We start from the raw sequence: 21,198 nt of genomic DNA, 5'->3' as shown, positions 1-21,198 counted from the left end.
ATGCATTTACCATCTTTACTTCAAAATATGGGAAATAGATGGTAGCACCCTTACTAGTACTTAACCGTACACGTGCGCCTAGTACATAGGGTTACCAGACACCCTCCTTTTTGTTGTTCGAGCGCTGCATAGGTCTGAGCAGTGTCAGTATACTGAAACTACTGCGTTATCTGTGTAGTGCCCGTTCTGATGGAGGTATTCCCTTCAACTTGGTATATACTCAATATGAACCATGGAAAAAAAATTCAATAAAGAAGTGCTACTTATTCCCCTAGTGGTCAAAAATTGAGCTATTTTTATTGTGTAAATCTCTCTCCTATGGTCTCATTCAGATGCCTTGAAATTTTAGCTGTATTCGGATGAGTACAGGAACTTTAATTATAATCACCCCATACCCAGACAGTTTCATTCCAATGCTTCACAATGAACGATTAACAAAAATGCAAAATTTTAGCTTAAATGAAATAAAAAAAGAGGTCCCATTTTAGAATAGAATAAAAAAATGGAACAATCAGACATTTTGCAACCAATGTGGGAAGGAAAAACAGTTGTCCCGTTTTACCAATACCAGTTTACCATACATCCTGTTTGGTCACTGTACTTGCAAACAGGACTTTTATTTGTATACAGTTATCATTTGGTTATTTTTATCAGAAACCAAGTCCCGATGTGATCACAGGGCAATATTCACCGACATGGTTTAAACTAGTCACAATTTTTTGATGAGAGATCGACACGGATTGGTTAAATTCAGGTTTTTAACTAGTCTATGTTGATCTCTTATCCAAAATTTGCGACTACAGTTTAAATCATGTCGTTGATTATGGCCCTAAGTAGCGTAAACTGTAATAGGAAGAAAAATATTACACTCGAAGAAAGAGATTTAATTGACAAAGCTATTGGATCAAACATGAAGCTATCGCTGAAATATGGGAGGAAACAAAAATAAAGAACAAATCTCAAATGAAAGATTAAAGACAAGCAATGACTAAAAGTTTTTATATTGATAATTTATTCAACGTCCATAAGTACAACACATTTCAATAGCAAACTTGCCTCATAACATACTGGTTCTTGATAAATGACAATTTGTCATACTTTTGAATAAACTCTCATGTTTCGTTCTTTTTTCCTTCTCTTTTACGTTCACAACATGGTAATATTGAATTAATTTTTTAAAAAGTAAACAATCTGTCAATAAAAATAGACAATAATAACCGCAAACGGAGGATGGAACTACACTATTATCTCCAAGTTATTCATACTAGAGTATGATATCCAGCATTTTGTAATGCACGATTCTGTAAAAAAGACGAAGTAAATGATCAGTTATACTTGAACAGTGGCATCATTAAATGAAATAGCACTGTACCATTCCATATACATTGATTGCACAAAAAAATACACATGACGTTATTATTATTTTTTTAGGACATGATCTCTATTATTTTATATTGAAAGTTTGATTCGAGATACAAGTTTTCCATGGCACTAAACAGGGCATTGATTTGACTATCGACAATTATGTACCAGATATACAGAAACTGACTTTCAGGGTGTTCTGTAAATGCTAATGCAGCCTTTATCTCATGAACTGTTCGTCGTATAGGTATGATTTAAATTTTGAAAATGCCCAAAATGTATTCAAAAAAATACCCTGTACAAGTTTTGAGAATGGAAATGCAGCATATCGCAAAAGAAAAAAGCTAAATTTTTGTATGCCCCGTAACTTCCAATTAGAAAGTTGTTGCCATGTCTCTCCTGAGGTCAACAAAAAGAATTTCATGTTTCTAAGTGCGATATTCACAGAGATATTTGAATTAAAAAATCGGAGAAAAGTATGGAAAGAACAGCAGAAACAAACGAACAACCTTTCTTTCCCTCATTTATGCTGTTCTCTCCCAACCCTCATCGATTTCTTAAATCTCAGCGGTTATTGCACTTGCAAACGTGGAACGTTCGGCTCAGAAGAGACAGACAGGGCAACAACTTTCTAATTGGAATTAATAGAACGGAGGAACGTATAAAAATTTAGATTTTTTTTTTATTTTGTGCAACACTGCATTTCTACTCTCAAAACCAGTAGGCCTACAGGGTGATTTTTGAATACATTTTGAGCATTTTTTTAAATTGGAATCATAACTCGGTGACAAACAGTTAATGAGATAAAGGTTGCATTAGCACTTACGGGACACCCTATATGTGGAGATGCTGATATTTTTGGAAAGAAAAATTCATCTCTGCTCCCACGGGGACTCGAACCCAATCATGGGTGGAGATACAGGGGTGGGGCATTGCCTCCCCACAACATTATAGTTGGAGCCGACTGATTTAATGTATTATGCATATATATGAATTTACATCATTATGCATATATATGAATTTACATCATTATGCATATATATTAATTTACATCATTATGCATATATATGAATTTACATCATTATGCATATATATGAATTTACATCATTATGCATATATATGAATTTACATCATTATGCATATATATGAATTTACATCATTATGCATATATATGAATTTACATCATTATGCATATATATGAATTTACATCATTATGCATATATATGAATTTACATCATTATGCATATATATGAATTTACATCATTATGCATATATATGAATTTACATCATTATGCATATATATGAATTTACATCATTATGCATATATATGAATTTACATCATTATGCATATATATGAATTTACATCATCAGACTTTCAAGTTTATTTCTGTCTATGAACACAAGTCTCTTGTATTCCAGACGAGTGCTCTATCAACGAATCTATGAAGATAGAATATTTCCTCCATGGAATACATATATGCTGAATGGCACAGTGTGATGGACAATGGCCACAGTCAGCAAACTGTCTGTAAATGGCATCGGGGGGCTACCCACTAGATGGTGACATATATATATATAGAAAGATGGCCTCTCCACTTGTTAATACAAAATATATGGAACCTGGTTAAGTGAGACAGAGAATGAATTTTTCTTTCCTAAAATATCAGCATCTCGACAATTAGCCAGTTTCCATATATCTTGTATTAACAAATGGACAGGACAGCCTTCTCTACAATAATCTAGCAGTTGGTTCCATTATTTGCCATAATTTATTATTTGCCACTCAGATCAAAAAAGGGCCAAAAATAAAATCCTCAGGACGACAATAAAATGGGACAGAAAGTCACAGAGTGAGCATAAATTCCCTTTTTAACAAACACTTCAACATTTCACCACAAAAAAGCATTTCGTTGGGACCCATCTGGCATCTTGGTAATTGACAGCCAAAACACTTCAAACGAAGGAAAATTTCACAATATACCATATATCCTTTTTTTTTTTTGACAAAAATATTTAAAAACTGTTTTCCTCAGAAATATAGGGATTTTTTTGCATTTAAAATGAAAACTTGAATTTTTCTGTTAAAATTATATAGTTAAAATCTGAAAAAAGTTGGCAGCTATGCTGAATAAAGAGATGTGAAAAGCAGGGTGAATGCATTACATAACAATGGCAAAAAAAATTAAAAATAGAATAATTAATACCAAATTTTCTTTGAAAATTTCCTGAAGCAATTCAATGATTTTATCTTCGTGATCACTCAGTCGAGCAGTCTTTGGCAAGCCATTCTTGAGAAGTTCGGCCACAGTCGGACCATAATTCTGCTTTCTAGCCATAAGGAACTTCTTCGGGTTAGGAGATGCATTCAAATATGACGTGTGGGTCTGCAATAAATTGAATGAATTCAAACACAAAAGATTACTAATTATTATTAATACAATGACAATTATTAAAAATGATGAAATGTTAAGTTTTTACTGTATCAACTTATTCCTTTTACAATGATGAAGATACAGTAAATCCACTCTTAACAGACACCCCTGAGATGCAGTCACCTCTCTTTTATGGCAAAATAATAATTTCCCCTAATACAATAAAAATATGCATTTCAAACTCCTGAATAATGGCAACCCCTCTTTTATGTACGAATTTTTTTGTCCCGTCAGCATCCACAAAAGGGAGGTTTTACTAAAGCATGATGAATAATAATTCTACATTTATCATATTCAAACATTGAGTTTTCCCGAGAAACATTACAATTGACCCTGACTATATCTTGCTGAAGGTTATATAAAAATATTTGGTAGATAGTCATTAACAAATAAAAAATTAATAGCAGATGGCAGCCCATGACACATAACAAGAATTACACAAAAACAAACTTCAAATTAGGTTCTCATAACACGTATAGGCACATTCCAGCATGTACCATTTCATTAGGAATTCCATACAGGAATGTGTGTGAAGTGCATGTACGGTTTAGTAGTAGTCATTGACAAGTAATTAGACAAGTAAATCTTCATAATGAACAGACAGCACATCATCATCAAAAATACCTCTCATGCCAGGTAGCAACTGAGTGGGGTTGGCACACTAAATACTCAAGTATAGCTTATGTTTTAAACTAGAGAAACTTAAAAAAAAATCTTGGGTAAGGGTTCATAAGAATTTTTGTTTTTTTATAGCAGAAATGCTTCAATAAAGCCACTCAGTGTTTTCAAGATTTCTGTGAATCAGAAAACCAACTTACTGGGAGAGGTGGACACTGATCACTGGAAAATATACCATCCCAGACGGATATCTCAATACTTGCTGTGTCCTACATAGCAAAAAAAAAAAGAATTTTGAATTAATAGTAGTATTTAAAGACTTTTAAATACTACTTGATCCAACTAGTGTCTGTGGAGTTCCGAACCATCCTGTATAGCATGTGGAAAAAAATTTTACTTAAAAAAAATTAATATAGAATGATAGGTGTCTAAAAACATAGTTATAGCATTACATAGTAGATGAATGAACAAAATAGTTTTTTATGTAAATATATTAAAAAATAAACTATTTCAGAATTAAGACCCTTTGGAAATAAGCTTTCTAATTATGCTAAAGTTTCCTGATAGGAAATTTTTAAGGATGACAATTCAAGGATAATATTTTCAGAATAATAACCTAAAAAAATATTTCAGAGTACTTACATAAAATTTGACGGAAGTACTAAATTTCTTGCATATGTAGTCAAAAGGCAGATAGCCCAATTTTTCCTTAACACCATCTGGAGGCTGACCTCTCATGAGGGGCAGGATATGGCTCCCAGCGAAAACTGAATTTCTGTACAAAAAAATAGATAAGCGACTGAAGATCAATAAGGCAACCAACAGCCAAAAACTTCTGAGAATAGAAACGAGCACTATCTCATGCTATTCTTAAAGAAATAATAAAAAATTATTTTTTAATTATTTTTTCAATGGTTGAACAGTGGATAGACACATTGGGACCACAAAGAAATATTAACTTAGGTAAATTATTTGGTGGTTAAACAGAATTATGAGGTCTGCAACTTTGTGTAACACATAAGGGGCAGCTAGTCATGAGATCTTAGAGAGAAAAGAAAAATCAAAGTTACAAAATGAATGCAGTAGTTCAAATTTTTTTTTAAACAGGTTCCAGTCCCAATTAGCAGGGTTCTACTGTATCTAAAAATTGAATCCCTGATATGACAGGTTTTGGAGACTTAGAACAGTGAAACTTGGGTAGACTACATGTGAATAATGTTTGGAATTAAATGCTGCGTAATGAATTTTTGTAATTGGACAGCTTTTATATAAAAGGAACCAAGCGCCATTTTTAACCTTTTTGAGGTATACCGACATCTGAACTATTGAAAGAAATGGGATTTTTTATCTAAATAGAACCAAGTGGCATATCTGCTGTGATTTCATCTGTGTGCACTTGAACCAACTACCAAACTGAAGAGATAACTGAATCAAAGATAACTTTAAATCAGCTTTTCTCAGTTTTTATTTAATGGCGCTCAGTTCCTTTTATATAAAAGCCACCCAATTCACCAGTTCGTACATTTGCAGATATTCAGATTCATTCACTTAGGATATAGCAACATGCATGAGAAAGAGACCTCATATAAAATTGCAAGCAATTTGAAATATTAACTCACTTGTCAAAGCAGGGCAAGATGCTCCAAGCAATGGAATTTCTCAACTCGATTCTAGGTTCTTTCCCATCCTTGTCAGTCAGTTTACCAGTACCTGGATCATAGTGGGGCTTCAGCCCATACAGGGAAACCAGCAAGTAAGCCCTGTCATCATAGTCAGGATTAATTCTCTGAAAATAAATACAAAATTAATTTTTATTGCTTCTCTTTAAAAAAAAAATAGGTTTCAGAGAATGTGTTCTTTTCCAGAATTCTACGATAGTATCCACATTTCTTAAGTATTTGAAGACACGAGAACTGAATTTTTTTATTTAAATGTGAAGGAAACATTTTTCCTGTGTGTGGATAAATATTTTTTATTATATTTCATCTAAAAAGATTATAAGCTCTTAAAGTATCAGAGCTAAATAAACTATTGTGACCATACCTTAGCAATGTCAGTCCAGTCTGGAGCTCGCTGAGTGCTCTCAAGATCCAAGTCTTCGGTTACAAAACTTATCACTTGAGAATTTCCATTTCCGAGTTTGGAGTCTTCACCAGGAAAGAACTGCACCAAACACTGCAAATAGCGTCCTTCAAGGAAAACTAACCAGAGAAAAATATTATGGCATAAGACACTTTATCAACACAAATCAAAATAAAAAAGGTGCAAATATATACACAGTTGTCTACTCTTATCAGTCCAATAGCTAATGCCTTTTAACAGTTAGTCTTAGAGGAAACTTTCAATAATAAAAAATGTTTCAAATGTTGTTAGATATTATTTCCAATGACATTTTAATTGTAGGATATTATTTTCTAAATTTAATTCATATTTAGTAAATAACTCTTCATGCACTCACGTCAAAAGAAATAAATCATTCTCTCACGACCAAAACTATAACAGCTAATTATAGCCTCCTTTTTTGGCTGAGAAATGGGGTGATAATATTGACTAATATAATTTTTTTTAATAAGAAGCACCCTAAAAATCCCTAACATGATGCCATTGAATGAAATCTCAAATAAATTACCTTGATTATGAAACAAATTTTCAAAATGTTTTAGACCTCGAATGGAATATGTTTTCTGACAAGGAATTTTGCTATAATTCATAAAATTTACAGTTTTGCAACTAAGTTGATTATGGCTGTAAGAGAATTTTATTTTGCATGTTAGAGCATGAAGGGTATTTTAATGAATATATAACTAGACCATATAAAAAAATTACATAAGAAATTTATTCATTATTTTAAGAAACAATTTTTTTGGTTGAATGACTTCTAGGAAGGTGTCAGACAACGTTTGAAATGTTTTTTGATTAGTATCTTCTAAGACTTACTATTAAGGAATTAGATATTGGGCAACAATAGACATCAAAATGCATATGAAAGTGACTGAATTCTTTTTGAACTAAATTACCTAGCAGTACATACTCTTCATTTTTTTAGGCAATCTCTTTGAATGAGAATATTATGTAAAAAAAAAATAGTTTCAAAAACTGAACAGGTAGTAAATTCAGGAGGTGACAATATCTGTCAAATGATACCACTTTTTTATCCTTGTCACTACTAATTAAGAGCACATAAATATCCAGCAATAAAGAATGTTTGCGGAGAAAAACAATGAAAGATTATGTCCAAATTCGAACAAGCTACTAAATTTCAATTTTAATTTTTTTTATTAAAAAACATTTGTTAAGTTAAAGATTCGGATGCTGATATGAAAATGTAAACAAGTAGCAATAGTTTCAATCAAAAATTGAAACTCACACATTTTTAAAACTTACTTGGAAGACCAGTAGCTTTGTCTGCAAGTACCATCACTCCATGCGTTTTTTGGTAATCCACGTAACGCTCATAAGCAAAGTCTTCAGTTTCTCTGCTACCTTCATCAAAAAGTAATTTGATCGACTGATGGAGCTTATCATCATTTACTGAAGCTGAATAATACAAATTATACAAATAAACAAAAAAAATTCCCTTTATAAAAATCAGAAATCAACAGCATATTACAGGATAAGTCATTTGTGTTTGTTTTAATCTACAATTCAAAATAACTCGTGATGTATCTACTGTCATTGGACACAGTGATATTTTGGTGTATGTTTTACTTTGATATCCACCAAAAACTACAATAAAGATCGAATGAATTTTTTATATTCAGTTGCCACATAAGAGGGAAAAATATTGATTCAGCTTCACTCGACAAAATATAAAATTTGTGAACTGAAGTGACCGGGTAGTAAGGAAGTTATAAGGAAGCACTCAACACAATTGTATGCAAGAAAACACAATGGAGGTTTAATCCATTACAGAATTAACTTATTAATACATTAGAAACTAACCACAGTGCAGTTAAACATACTGGCACGCGAACACGCATGAGCATTACAGCAGAAGACATAATGAAAAAGAGCACCACATCATGGTTGCACAGGATATATATAGACACAAAAATTCTAGTGGCACCACCTAAGGTTATAAACATAAATATGCAACATAAACAAATGTTGGCACTTTGATTTTTATTTTTGAAGTTATCAAATTCACAAGGTACTGACAAAAGTTTACCTAGTCCACAGCATTTCATAGCCACGTCTCTAAATGACACATTGAAGTCATCAGAACCTTGATAGTACTTGTATAACCTCTCTTCTGATTCATTTGGTTTACACAAATCTGATCTATAAACATGACTTTCATACTCAGAAGCCGGTGCGAAATCCTGCATGTGAACATACAAGCTTGTGATTCATCAAGAATTCAACCAAAACAGTTCTGTTCATATGTCTTTTTTTTAAAATCACTTTTATTATAATGTATTCATATATAGTCCACTGATCACGAGAAGAACACTGGCTACGTCACGTTACGTCACGTCGGACGATTCTATTATTTAATTTTAGGTAAAGCAACTGCCCATCGAGAATAGCGCATTAGCAACAGCGCTTTCCCGTTTGGCGTCTTTAGCGCTATTTTGGTCTCCCAGAAATTTCACTAAAAGCGCCACCACAGTGCTCTCGATAACGTCGTCATCGCAGTGTTTTTCTTGCGTAAACACCGGCTGTTTGAGTGTCGTCTTAAGGCACTGTCGCATTAGATTCACAAAAATAAGAACTGGTTGAAATTTTCCAGAATTTACGTGGTAGGGCCTCAGAAAAATCACTTGGCCCGGGAAAGCTCGTGATGCTCTTAAGACAGCCCGGCTGCTCGAGCACTTACGGCACATTATTTTAATACAAAAAATATATTTTTTATTCCGCAGAAGAGATCGAAAACCCCAGCCTTTCTTTAATAATCAGTTCCATGCATCAAGCTGAAGCCGAACACTGCTCGTATAAAACATTTTCTACCATGGCCCCCAGAAGGATGGACTACTACACTGCACACAAACTCCGGTCATATATCGCCATACGGTAATTTCCAACTAGTGGAGTTGGGTTGGAAATGAAGGCTCCATCCATCTGTGGTCGCCCTAGGCTCGGTAGGTAAAGAACTTGCTTCGAATGTTCTATGCCCAAGTGTGAACCCATGGGCCTTGATGGTAACCTTCGTAGTGGCAGATGAGCTGAAGACGAAGGATGGGCTGACAAAGTCCAGCCTATAGAAGAATTCTTAAAATTTTCTCTTTTTTTTCCACACTGTAAATTCAGAATGGATGTCTGATGAGAAAACCCAGTCAGGATCCCTGCTGCAGCATGAGAGGACCATTCTTCCGATGCCCTTAAGCATGGCCCCCACATCTTGCAGCCGGGCTTTCAGATTGGAATCTTCGACGGGTCACTCTAAAATGAATTTATAGTTGTAAAAAATGATTAGAATCATCCACGGCTGGATCCCTGTCAGCCCTGCCCTTAAGGTGGCTATAGACGTAACTGCAAACTTGACAAGCAGCATGGTCAATCTTTCTATTTGTCACTACTGCATTTGTCACCTAGGGGCCGTTCATGTATTACGTAAGCAAATTTTTAGCCATTTTTGACCCCCCCCCCCTGTCAGCAAACTTTCGTCATCAGCTCTACCCCTCTGAATCCTAACTCATATTTTCATAAAGGGTGGTTGATGACGTAAGCATTATCCAACCCCCCTCCCCCCTTGTCATCAAAAGTCAGCAAATCGGAAACCCCCCCCCCATCGATGATGACATAATACTTGAATGGCCCCCTATTTAAAAAGCCCATATGAGTAGCTTTTGTCGAGAAAGTAAAAAAAGGAAAAAAGACGATGATATGGCTATAAGAGAAGGTAAACAGAAGAAGAATGGCTAATTCCTAGCAGGTAGCATTCTTTTACTGCAGTATAGAAATTAAACCAAAGAAAATGACATATAATTTACAGTAGTAATAAATTATTATTATATTAATAATACTCCTTTTGTATTAAATTATTAATTTAAAGTAATTTTACTCCCTTTATTACTAAATGATCACTACTCCCTTCGAATTTTTTTCTGATTTTAGTATTTAAGTAGTTAAAAATATTAAAATTAATAAAAATTCAAATTTTTTAAATTAAAAAATTTAATTTACTTCCAAAATTTATAACAATTTTCAAGTACATCTTTCAACAAACGCCAACACAAAAAGCGCAGCTCACTCAAGCGTGAAGATTGACGGAGTTCACTGAAGCGTGAAGAATACCTGCATACAAAGATTTGCACCAAGACAGCCTTTACTGGCAACCCGGGATAATTTTTATCCTTTCCCCGCGCCAAAATGGACCCTCTCCAGAGAGGGGGGTCGCGTAACTCTTCTCGTGATCTGAGGACTATACCGTTCACTTGACCATTGGTATTTTGAGATTTTGTATTCATATTTTTGTATGCATCCCCTATCATCATGACTTTCCATCATCAAAACTTATCACCACTCTGCAATCAACTGCAGGAGTGTTCCCACAAAAAACTAGCATTTTTTTAAACTTGATTTGATGATGATAAAAAAAAAGGCATTACATACTTCTATGAAGAAAAGTGTTGGTGAGATGCCAAATTCTACATAATTTCATGCTAGCAAAAGTTTGGTTTGGAATTCACGAAGGCAATTTGTCTTGCATACTTTTGTTATGCAAAAATTTGTAAGAAACAAGCCCGGATGGATTTTCCAAGAATATTAAAGCAGTATATTGAAAAGAAAAAATATGCATCTCAGCAAATATTCAATGTCAATGAAGCTGCACTGCTATGAGAGTTCAAAGTCATTGTATGAGAAAGAACAGATTTTTTTTTTTTCATCTGTATACCATGATCCCCAGGAATGTAACCTCAATGAATACCAAGGATCAACTATACCTACACTATCAATTTGATAATAGTAAATTGTCATAAATATATCAAATAGTTTTTAGAAGTATGGGGTATATACCCAATATACATATTTAAATTAGCTAAATAATTGACATGCCCTCCTAGAAATCATCAATGAATGGACTTACCTTCTCATGAGGCATAACTCTTATTAGTATGGTTAAACCTGGAATGATTGGATTATCGTCCATATGAGATGCTAACATATGCTGGATAGTAAAATCGGGATCAGGAATACCATGACGAAACCTTATTTGATGGCCTCCAACTCTGAGCATTGCTTGCTATGGAGAGATACAAAAAAAAACTTTTTTAACAAGTTGCAAAAAACATTTATAAAATCTTATTTAGAGCTGAAACCGATGAGTAACAAGAAACGAATAAACAGTCATAAATATGCATATTGCACATGATGGAAGTACTGAATTACAATTATATGAGCTTCTCTTGAGTTTGAAAATTTTTTTTAAAAGTGGCATAGCAGAAAAATCTTTTCTTTATAGAAGAGACTTCCTTCCGATTTTCAGCTGTGCTCAGTAAGAGGGTATAGGGAAAAGAATTTCACTGAGAAATAAACTTCACAAAACATCTGGTCTTGTCAATGCTAAAAAAAGAGGCTTTTAAGGAGGCAATATATCTCATCAATGCCAATTAGAGGGTTACTGACTAATTTTTTTGCCCAATCCCAAGAACTGATGAAAAACTTTTGAAAATAATAATTCAGCTAATTTATTATTTGTACCAACTGATAAACACACATATGTAATAAAGCCTTGATTAATCAAGTCTCTATCAACCAAAGTACATGGTTAATCATGGCCACAACCTTGTCCAGCCTGGTTTAATAGTCATTCGTAAATATTTTCTCTTTCAATGTTTGCCTCCACCTTCTGCCATGAAGCACCAGCGGCATAGGCTGGCTACACACTGGCCCAGCCTAGGCCCAATGTTCCTTGATGAATATTCGCTTCCAGAACACACTCCAAGGATACCAATATGCCAATTGTTTCAGTTCTTCGACAAATGTGTGGCCAGGTGGATTGGAAGATCAGAAAGTAAGATGGCTCCTTTGAATTGGGCTGGGGGTTGGATGGTCCTGATCATTCTCTTCAACCAGCCTTCCAATATCTTCCAGCCTCCAACATTTGATGATCATTGCTAATGTTGAAGCAACCACACAGCCACTGCTTGTCCATGACCAACCCCAAAAAGTATTGGGCCATGCTGGACTGGTCTTGGCTTTACATAAAGATCAACCAATCTCGTGTTACTTTTCATTCGCAAAGTTTGATACATTATAAAAAACATCAACTGATGATCTAAAAATAAATTTGCATAATTCTTGAACCATTTTATTCCATTCTTCTTATTACTATGTACCGAAGCTTGATTGTTATTCGTTTGTAAATAAATTTACCTATAACTTGAAAGACTTTTTGTTTTTCCCAGTTTTAGGGAAGCAGTCTCTAACAACAAAGTGACTACCAAGCTGTTACCCCATAGTTAATTAAAGTTCTACTGTATTTGAATAGACTTTCTAGCCATATAGAAACAGTGTAAAGCATACCTTTCCATGCTTGTTGGAGAAAGGACAGAAAAGGCATGAACCAAGCACCATCACCTTTTTTGTATGTTGCTCAATTGTATACAACCTAAACATAATCACAACATCTGGGTTCATGGGTAGACCTTCTCTGTTGACAGCCTGCTTGAAAACAAATGAGGGAAATCTCCACATGGAATCCATTACCGGATAAGCTTCCATCTTGACTGTATTCTCTTTCCTGCCAATGTACATATTCAATATCTTTGCAGAGACCTAAAAATATTCATTATCAAAAATTTTTGTTCAGGATATTTGGCACTAAGAAAATTTTGAATATTTTAGTGTTTTTAACCACTTTACAATCAGAGAACGTAATATTGTGTCCAAACGCAAGTGGAATGAATTCAAACAAGTTCACTCTGTTTTCTTCCCGAAGCTTTGTTGAAACCTTACAATTTTTTCTCTTTTTGGTTTTTTGTATACCCTGATAGTGATTTTTTCCCTTACATATGATGTATCTTTCTCATAAGAGAGTGAAAAGAAATCTAACTTTGTACCTACATTCTTATCACCTTATCTATCATACTGTCTTACTATCATTTGGATTTTTTTCTTCTCTTTTTCCAACGTGCAGTTAGGTTAGGACAAGGTTACTATATTTAGAGCAGATTCATCAAATAGAGAGCATTCAAATTTCTTGCCAATTCCCTTGTAAGCAAATGGGTTAAAAGTTAAATGCCTAAAAAACTTACGAAATTACTGATAACACTGACAACTGATATGCCTAACAAATTCATTTTACAGTTTGACTTATCACCTAGACAAGGGGTTCTCAATGGGGGCTCGGTGTATACTTCCCAGAGTCTCCATGGCTATATTTGAGAAAATCTAAAAAGGGCTATGCTAGTCAAAAAAGTTGAGAACGGCTGGCTTAGACCTTTTTGAATGCAAAAGCAAATGTGCTGCATCAAATTTCAAAAGGGATAAAAAAAAATCTGGCAGTTTTTTTAATTTAATAAATTAATTAAATGATGAATTATTTTATGACTGGCATCACACATGAAACATATCATCACTCACTTTGGTAACTGTGGCATTATCAGGTACAAATCGTACTGCATCAATGTAAAGATCAAATGGCAAATCTACTTTAGTCTTTGCAGGCATCTGTAACTTGGTCTGAGCTTTGTCATAAGGTACCCATGGAATGAAGACCTTTGGTGGTGGTGGTGGTGGTGGCGGCGATGGCAGAGGAGGCTTAAGAGGGGATAGAGGAGGAGGAGGAGGAGTTGGAGCAGCTACTGGAAGTGGAGTTGCATTGCCTTTGATATTCCGGTTCATGGATGCAAGATCTTTCATATTGCCCTTTTTCTGCAGATGGCACCAAGCACATTGTATATCACGAGTATAGAGTTTATATGGCTCCTTCAAGAACACCTGATAATCAAAAATGAATATATATATATATATAAACCTCGTGAAACTATGAATCAGCTTTTCTTTCTTTTCACATCAGAAGTCATTTTTTAGTAATATTTATATTCTTAGCTATTGTAAAGATCATGCATACTTTTATGATCTATCTTCTTAATGTGCATAGACCTTCTGGCAGTGGTTGGGGTAGGGGGGAGAGGTCCATGGCAATCTTTTATCGCAATCACATAGATTATGAAAGACTGGTAGGGACTCTAACGCATTATTTTGCCCAGGAACTCATGATGGTACAGTACTGTAGATAGCCAACATTTGTGAATTGGTAATATTGGTTCCTGCCACTTTTCAAAAGGAAATTACGGTGGATAGATGAAAACGAGATGATATATCAGTAAGATATATCTGCCCACCGGCGCCAGAGCAGTGGTCAGCTGAAGTTGGTTTTATGCGGTTCCCAACTTCAAGGCATGAATACGGGCCGATGTCCCTGTTAAAAAGTCTCGCCGCAGTCAACAATGGTACAAATATTCAATCATTACAATTCACTCACTTCAGTTCTGAAATATAGATGACAGCACTGAAAAATCAGACACAATGCCAGATACGCACTCGGGCTGTTAGGTACACAGGCACAACTCACTCTGTAGTAAATTACCTGTGGCAATAGACTGGAGTTGAGCTTGATTTGAAAGAAAGAAAAACGTAAGATATATACTGTATTTCTTTTCACTGCACACCAACTCCAGTCTCATTGTCATGCAGCAATTTACTATCGAAAGAATTAAGTCAGAAATATCTCTCTAGAGAAAGTCATGTTGTGCTTTGTCCTCATCTTGAGCACTGATCTAGCTGGGGGTTTAATGAATTAACAAATTCGTGATTCAGCTGTTCAAATTGAATTTGTTGCACTATGGTGATATAGTAGACCAATATGACTTGACATTCATGGTGGTTCCAGCAGACTGAGTGAAATGAAATCCAAGGACCCCCCTCCCATTATATTGCCCACAGAGCATACAACAAATAACTTTTTCTTGGATAGCCACAGGCATATACCCACATAAGCATTTACAGTATCAAGATGGAGGTAATCTATGGAAAAAAAATAACATAAAATTCCATAGATTAGAAAAAAAATCATATTCTTTTTAGTAATTTGTTATTAGAAATAATTAATATTTAACTTACATGTCTGATTTCTGCATAGTTTTTTGCAATCATAAACCACGGTTTCAGAAGACCCATGATTACTAGGCACATTGTCTGAAGAGAATGTGTTGTCCATCCATTCAAGAAAAATTGGTCCCAAGCAAAATACAAAGCATTTTGGCTCAAAATGCTCACAAATCCCTTAGAAACAATAGCGCAACAAAATCAAAACATATATCAAACATCAAGTTTCATGATTCAACGAAGTTATGACAAGTTTTCAAAGAACTGATTGCCAGCATATTTTAACACAAAAGAAATGCATAGATTATTTTTAAATTCCAAAAATTTTGCCATATCTCCAAATATCCACAACATTAGCAAACTAATTGCTTTTGTGTGCTTAGGGCTTATTTATAAAATGAGCAATAGCACCGCACAAGAATTGTCTATGGTTTTTGTCAATTTATGGCAGTCACTACATAAATAGCGCGAAGCCTGCAACATTGTTGGCAGCCACACTTTTGAACAGTTGCTGCAGTAATCATTTCATGCCAAGTAAGTACTTCCCTTTTGTGCTTTATTACTTGAGTTTTAAGCATACATTGTAGGGTGATTTGTGCTTGTCTAATTTTTCCTACTACCCCTCTAAGGTTAGTACCATGAATTTTGAGAAGCGCCTGAATTAAATACTATAAATTATATAAACTGATTTATAGGAAAAAATAAATTTATATACGCAATAATAAAAATAAAAATATTTAACACAATGAATATAAAATTAATTACTTCATAAAGCCATTTTCTCACAAATATATCTGGATTGATTTTTCGTTTGGTAGATTTGTCTTCAACTGCTCTTTGCTCAAGACTATCCATTCCAGAATCAAGGATGCCACTTGGGAAGTCCTAGAATATGCACATAATAATTACATTTACACTGATACTAAAAAGTTACACAATGAAAAATCCAAAAACTTCTCAATAACAAATCATTGGATCACAAGATATAATAGAGAAACCCTTAGGTTTATATTTTTCATAAAAAAATTTTTATATCAACCCAGATTTTAATCATTTTTTAAATTCATTATTTTAAAAAAAAATCCTCATACGTTTATGACAGCAGGGACATCAACACATGCAGCTTTCTGAATATGAGATACGAGATCCTGATCATCGTCCTTCACCATATCCATGGTTTTGGATGTCAGGCTGAACAAGACTTCTTTCTTTAACAAGCAATTTCTGATAGTCTTGTCCAAGACAGCAACAGCAGTGCATAGATCATCATCTTCTTCGTCTTCATCTTCATCAAGATTACCGTCTAAGATTTCAGACATTTAAAATTACTAAGTTCTATCACTTAACAATTTGCATCAATTGATCAATTGTAAGAATTTAAAGCATAGGCGCACTAACTTTTTATCTTGCAGCCAATTTTTGTCTAGAAAGTATTATTGTGGGCCATACAAAAACTATATTATTTAATTGAGGGTCATATATAGATGGGAAAAAACTGATAAAATGCATTTATACAGTGGTTTTTTTTTTAATTTTTTGAGCCAATATTACGACTCTCACAACTGATCATATTGAAAAAAATTATTAAAAACATTCATATGCTTTGGTCAAATTAAAATGACTCCTAGCACCAACAGAGAAAAACTAAAAAGAAGTAATAACCCTGTATAAAAACTATAGAAATTACACTTAATGCAATGTGAATCAACTTACTCTTATTTAAGCTATTTGCAAAATAAATGGGCATACTCCAGAAAACCAACTGAGAATTCATTTTCCTCGAGAACATGCTGTACAACTTGAGCATTCTTCCAAATTCTTGAGAACCTTCATCGAAATCATTAAAACATGGTGCATTCTTCATTCCCTAAATATATTTATTATTCTTATTTAAACTAGCAGAAAAAACTTTTCTCAAACATAACTAAAAACACTGGTTCAGAAATATGTATATGCTATTCATAGTCCACTGGCATTGTATCATTAATGTACATAACACTAATTAGTGTATATCTAATGTAAAAAATATTAGTATACTTTTTCAGCAAGTGTAGAAATGTCACTGAAACCATCAGAGTGATTCCACGATTCATCTAACGAGCCTCTGCTACTAAGGTGCATCAACTTCTTTTTGGTCTTCTGAAAATTTTCCACTCTGCAAAATAAAAGTACTGAGATGAACACACAAGAAACCTATAGAAAACACTGAATGATTTCATAAATAACAACAAAAATGATAAAGCACAGTGAATTTTCAAGCTGTGGTCTGATTCCTAGGGGTCTGTAGTGCTTTTCTAGGGAGTCTGAAAGTCTTGTGTTCAAAGTCAAATTTTCCTCTTTTATATTTATTATTGGTATTCATATTGTCATGAAAAAATAAATAAAAAGAATGACATCAAAAATACTATAATTCTGTAGTTTGTGAATCTCTCTTCTGAATTGAGTATTCTGAAGAATATCAATATAGTTTTCATCTTGAATCCTGAGGCACCACAGAGTCAGGGGGAACATAAAGGGGATTTATGGTTAAGTAAGAGATTGACTATCATTCTTCAAAAATGAAAAAAAAAATCTATATTGCATTACCCTTGAGTTCTTGATTTCTCCTTTGCTAGAAGGCATTCACACCAAACGGGCAGTCTCACATTCCCTGGAATGAGGACAAATGCTTTTTGTAAACTGATGCAGAAAAGCTTAACTAGAGATGGATCATAACTCAAAACTTGATGCCAAAGTCCCTCAGGAAAATATTTGCTCTTCTTTCCCTTTTTTGATTTTGACTGAAAATAAAATCCATTGCTATAATTAAAAAATAAATAATTGAATGAATGTTGATGAAAAAATGATGCAGTGGAACTCTTGTATAACGATATTCAAGGGACCGGAGAAAAACATATCATTTTAAAGGATTTATTATCATAGATGGAATACATTAACACTTAAATGACCGCTCACAAGATTTCTCGTGTTTCAATGCTGAGACGTAAAAAACTGGCAACAAGGTTTCTCAATTTTAAATTTCCTATATGTATTTGTTTTTCATTTCAAAATGAGAAAATCGGCGGTCTTAGAGTAAGCCTACGAGAAAAAGTATGCTGTCATTTAAATGTCAACGTCATGGACAGCGATTTTCTATAACATAACAGCAATTTCAGTCCAACTTTTTTACTGTCCTTTCCAACTCGAATTAGCTAAGTTTGACTGTACTTGAATTTCATGCATATTTTTCCCCCTCCAAAATTGAACTAGCTCATATGAAAATGCATTAGAATCTGTGACAATTAGGGGGGAAATATTCATTTTCGCAGCTGAGAAATGAGATGCATACTTCGTTATTTTTTTAATGATATTGCATCATATAGGCAATCATTAGTGTAGAGAGGTTTTTTTTTTATAATAATAATGTGATCCTCACGTATTCCCAAGGGATCAGCATGATCCGTCCAGGGAATTTGTTAGTGTTAGTAAACATCCATGCCCGAACCGGGATTCAAACCCAGACCTGCACAGTGAGAAGCTAGTTCCCTAACCACTCGACTGCCAGGCGGCAAGTATTCATTATAAATGAGTTTCACTGTGTAAATTGATTTTTTTCTCAAGTTTAATTTCAATTCTGCCTTAACACTATCAAATTTGTTTTAGTGCAGAAAAAAATCTTGCTGTATAAGTAATCAAACCATTTATATTAGGATTTTTTTAGATCAAGATCAACTGACTGGAACTCTGATGATAAAGACAAAAGGGTGATAAACTTATAAATCAGTAATTTAAAATTTCAAAGTGTAAATTTTTTTCAGTCTAATTCTATTATTGCAATTGATAAATAATTATTTATTAGGGTACTGTTATTTATGGTAAGTAAGCCGCATCCAGAAAAATTATCAGAGAATTATTTTTTTATTGTAGAAATGCTGTGGTTTTTGTTTTTTTCACAAGCATCAGCTTCATATAAGCTGCATGTAAATTTCATTCAAGAACTAGAAAAATTCAGCAATTCGGATGAAACTCAATTTTGTGCATTTACCTTCTGCTTTTTTTTAATGAGTATTATGATACTACTGATTAAGCATTAGACATTATCTTGAAATGGAAATGTTCATGAAAATGTAATAGAATTCCTTGAAGTTAGAGCACCAGAGAAAAAGGTTATTGAATAGGCCATAGCTTTGGGTTAGTTACAATATGCTGAAAATGAACTGCAGCTTTATTAAGGGAACTTACCTATTAAGGTAACTAAAAAATATATTTGTTTGAACAAATACTAACTTTTTTGTGGGATGACTGCAAGTTATCCCTCAGAATACGTTTTGCTTCATAAGTAAATGTATTATATTCATGAAACTTGTTTTTTCCCTTGCTACTGCTTTTTTCGGCAGCAACTTCAAGAATATTCATCATGATATGTTTGACATCAGTTGTTTTCTTGTCTTTTTTCTTCCCTTTCTTTTTTTTCTCATCCTATAGAAATACAAGTTTTATAACCTTTCAAACAAAAAAAATTTAAATTGCAGAAGATATTCAACTGAATTTTGTGAATGCAAGTGGATTTGTCATTTCCTAAAATTTTACCGGCTCAAAATAATCAGCTCTTATTGAAGATGAGAAGTGTTTCTCTGCATTTTCCTTGCCAAGGAGTTGCATTGCTGCGGCCCACTGACTTGAATTGAGATCCTCCTTCTCTAAATTACGCTTGAGAATACTGCAAGCTTTTGATTCAACCTAAAAAACCATAGTTAAAATGCTTTCAATAACCACAACTAACAATCAATTAATTATGTACCCCTTTCTATAATAATTCCTGATTAAAAAAAAAAATTTCCCTTAGACATAGCTATTTGAAAAAAAAAAACTAATAACATATTTGAGAAAAACGTAAATGAAAATACATGGCACGAGCACCAGAACTCTGCCGTCTGACTTATTCCATTGCTGAGATCTCTTAAAGCCAGGCTTTGTAGCACAGGTTGAAACATGAAAATACAGTGATTTTCAGGAGTAAATTGAGATAACGTGAATTGATTGTAATAAGACAACATTAATTTCAGTCAAACCTTTTTGCCGTCCCCTTAAAATTACTTAATTGTTTAAAGTTTTGACTGTACTGGAATGTGATGCACATTTTGATTTCCTCAAAAATGTAGCTAGCTCATATGAAAATTTATTAGAATTTTTGTGACAATTTTAAGAAAAAAATATTAATTTATACAGCTAAGGAATGAGGTATGCATTGTATTTGCAGTAGTATTAGATTTGAGTAAATACGAATGTTATTTTAGAGTTTTTTCAAATGGCGATCAATACTCTTAGCAAAAGCTGTCTTCACCCAGCTACCATTCTGTAGGTAGAATTTGATTTTAAAAAGTAGAATGAAAAGAAATTACACATTTTCAATTATCTTAAAAAAACAATCAAACTTTGTGAAATAAATACCTTTGGCCAAGAAGGTAGAACAATGCATTGATCGATGCAACTTGTCACCCAGCTATCTTCCTCTACAGGTTTTTTTGATGAAAACATGATCTTGAGAACTGATTGACTAGATGTGTTCAAATATCACAAACTAAAAAAAGCCCAATATATATATATATATATCAGACTGAAGGCACTTGCACGATGAAAAATAAAAGAGTGACCACAGTCTCACACAGTCTTGGTGGCGTTTAAGAGATTGTCCCTCTCTTTAGAAACATGTGGGTCACTTGTAAGATCAGAAGCATACAATATATACAGA

General features: G+C 33.7%; 1 protein-coding gene across 1 annotated transcript; it reads right to left on the bottom strand.

The window, feature by feature from the left end:
- Window positions 1-994: 994 nt before the first annotated feature.
- LOC149080978 (uncharacterized) lies at window positions 995-21,018 on the bottom strand. Its single transcript, XM_089237700.1, has 20 exons — window positions 20,898-21,018; window positions 20,037-20,186; window positions 19,734-19,925; window positions 18,054-18,247; window positions 17,505-17,622; window positions 17,181-17,334; window positions 16,559-16,770; window positions 16,233-16,352; window positions 15,483-15,644; window positions 13,941-14,297; window positions 12,882-13,133; window positions 11,443-11,598; window positions 8,581-8,734; window positions 7,797-7,949; window positions 6,456-6,613; window positions 6,032-6,198; window positions 5,055-5,187; window positions 4,613-4,681; window positions 3,567-3,746; window positions 995-1,301 (listed from the first exon to the last, which is right to left on the bottom strand). The coding sequence occupies exons 1-20, from the start codon at window positions 20,982-20,984 to the stop codon at window positions 1,260-1,262; spliced, it is 3,210 nt and encodes a 1,069-aa protein (XP_089093826.1). The 5' UTR covers window positions 20,985-21,018; the 3' UTR covers window positions 995-1,259.
- Between the last annotated feature and the right edge of the window lie 180 nt (window positions 21,019-21,198).

Source organism: Pholcus phalangioides, unplaced genomic scaffold (genome assembly GCF_987345545.1).
Source record: "Pholcus phalangioides strain wild (caught in Gottingen) unplaced genomic scaffold, Ppha-v1.0 ptg000010l_1, whole genome shotgun sequence".
In the NCBI taxonomy this organism is placed as follows: Eukaryota; Metazoa; Arthropoda; class Arachnida; order Araneae; family Pholcidae; genus Pholcus; species Pholcus phalangioides.
The sequence above is the reverse complement of the archived record's forward strand: the minus strand, read 5'-3'. Positions and strand labels throughout refer to the sequence as shown.

Coding starts and splice junctions, on each gene's coding strand:
- LOC149080978 (XM_089237700.1), bottom strand. CDS start 20,984: ATGTTTTCATCAAAAAAACCTGTAGAGGAAGATAGCTGGGTGACAAGT. Junction 14,298..15,482: donor ACTATGCAGAAATCAGACAT/GTAAGTTAAATA, acceptor TTTGATTATCAG/GTGTTCTTGAAGGAGCCATA. Junction 6,199..6,455: donor ACTGGACTGACATTGCTAAG/GTATGGTCACAA, acceptor ATTTATTTTCAG/AGAATTAATCCTGACTATGA.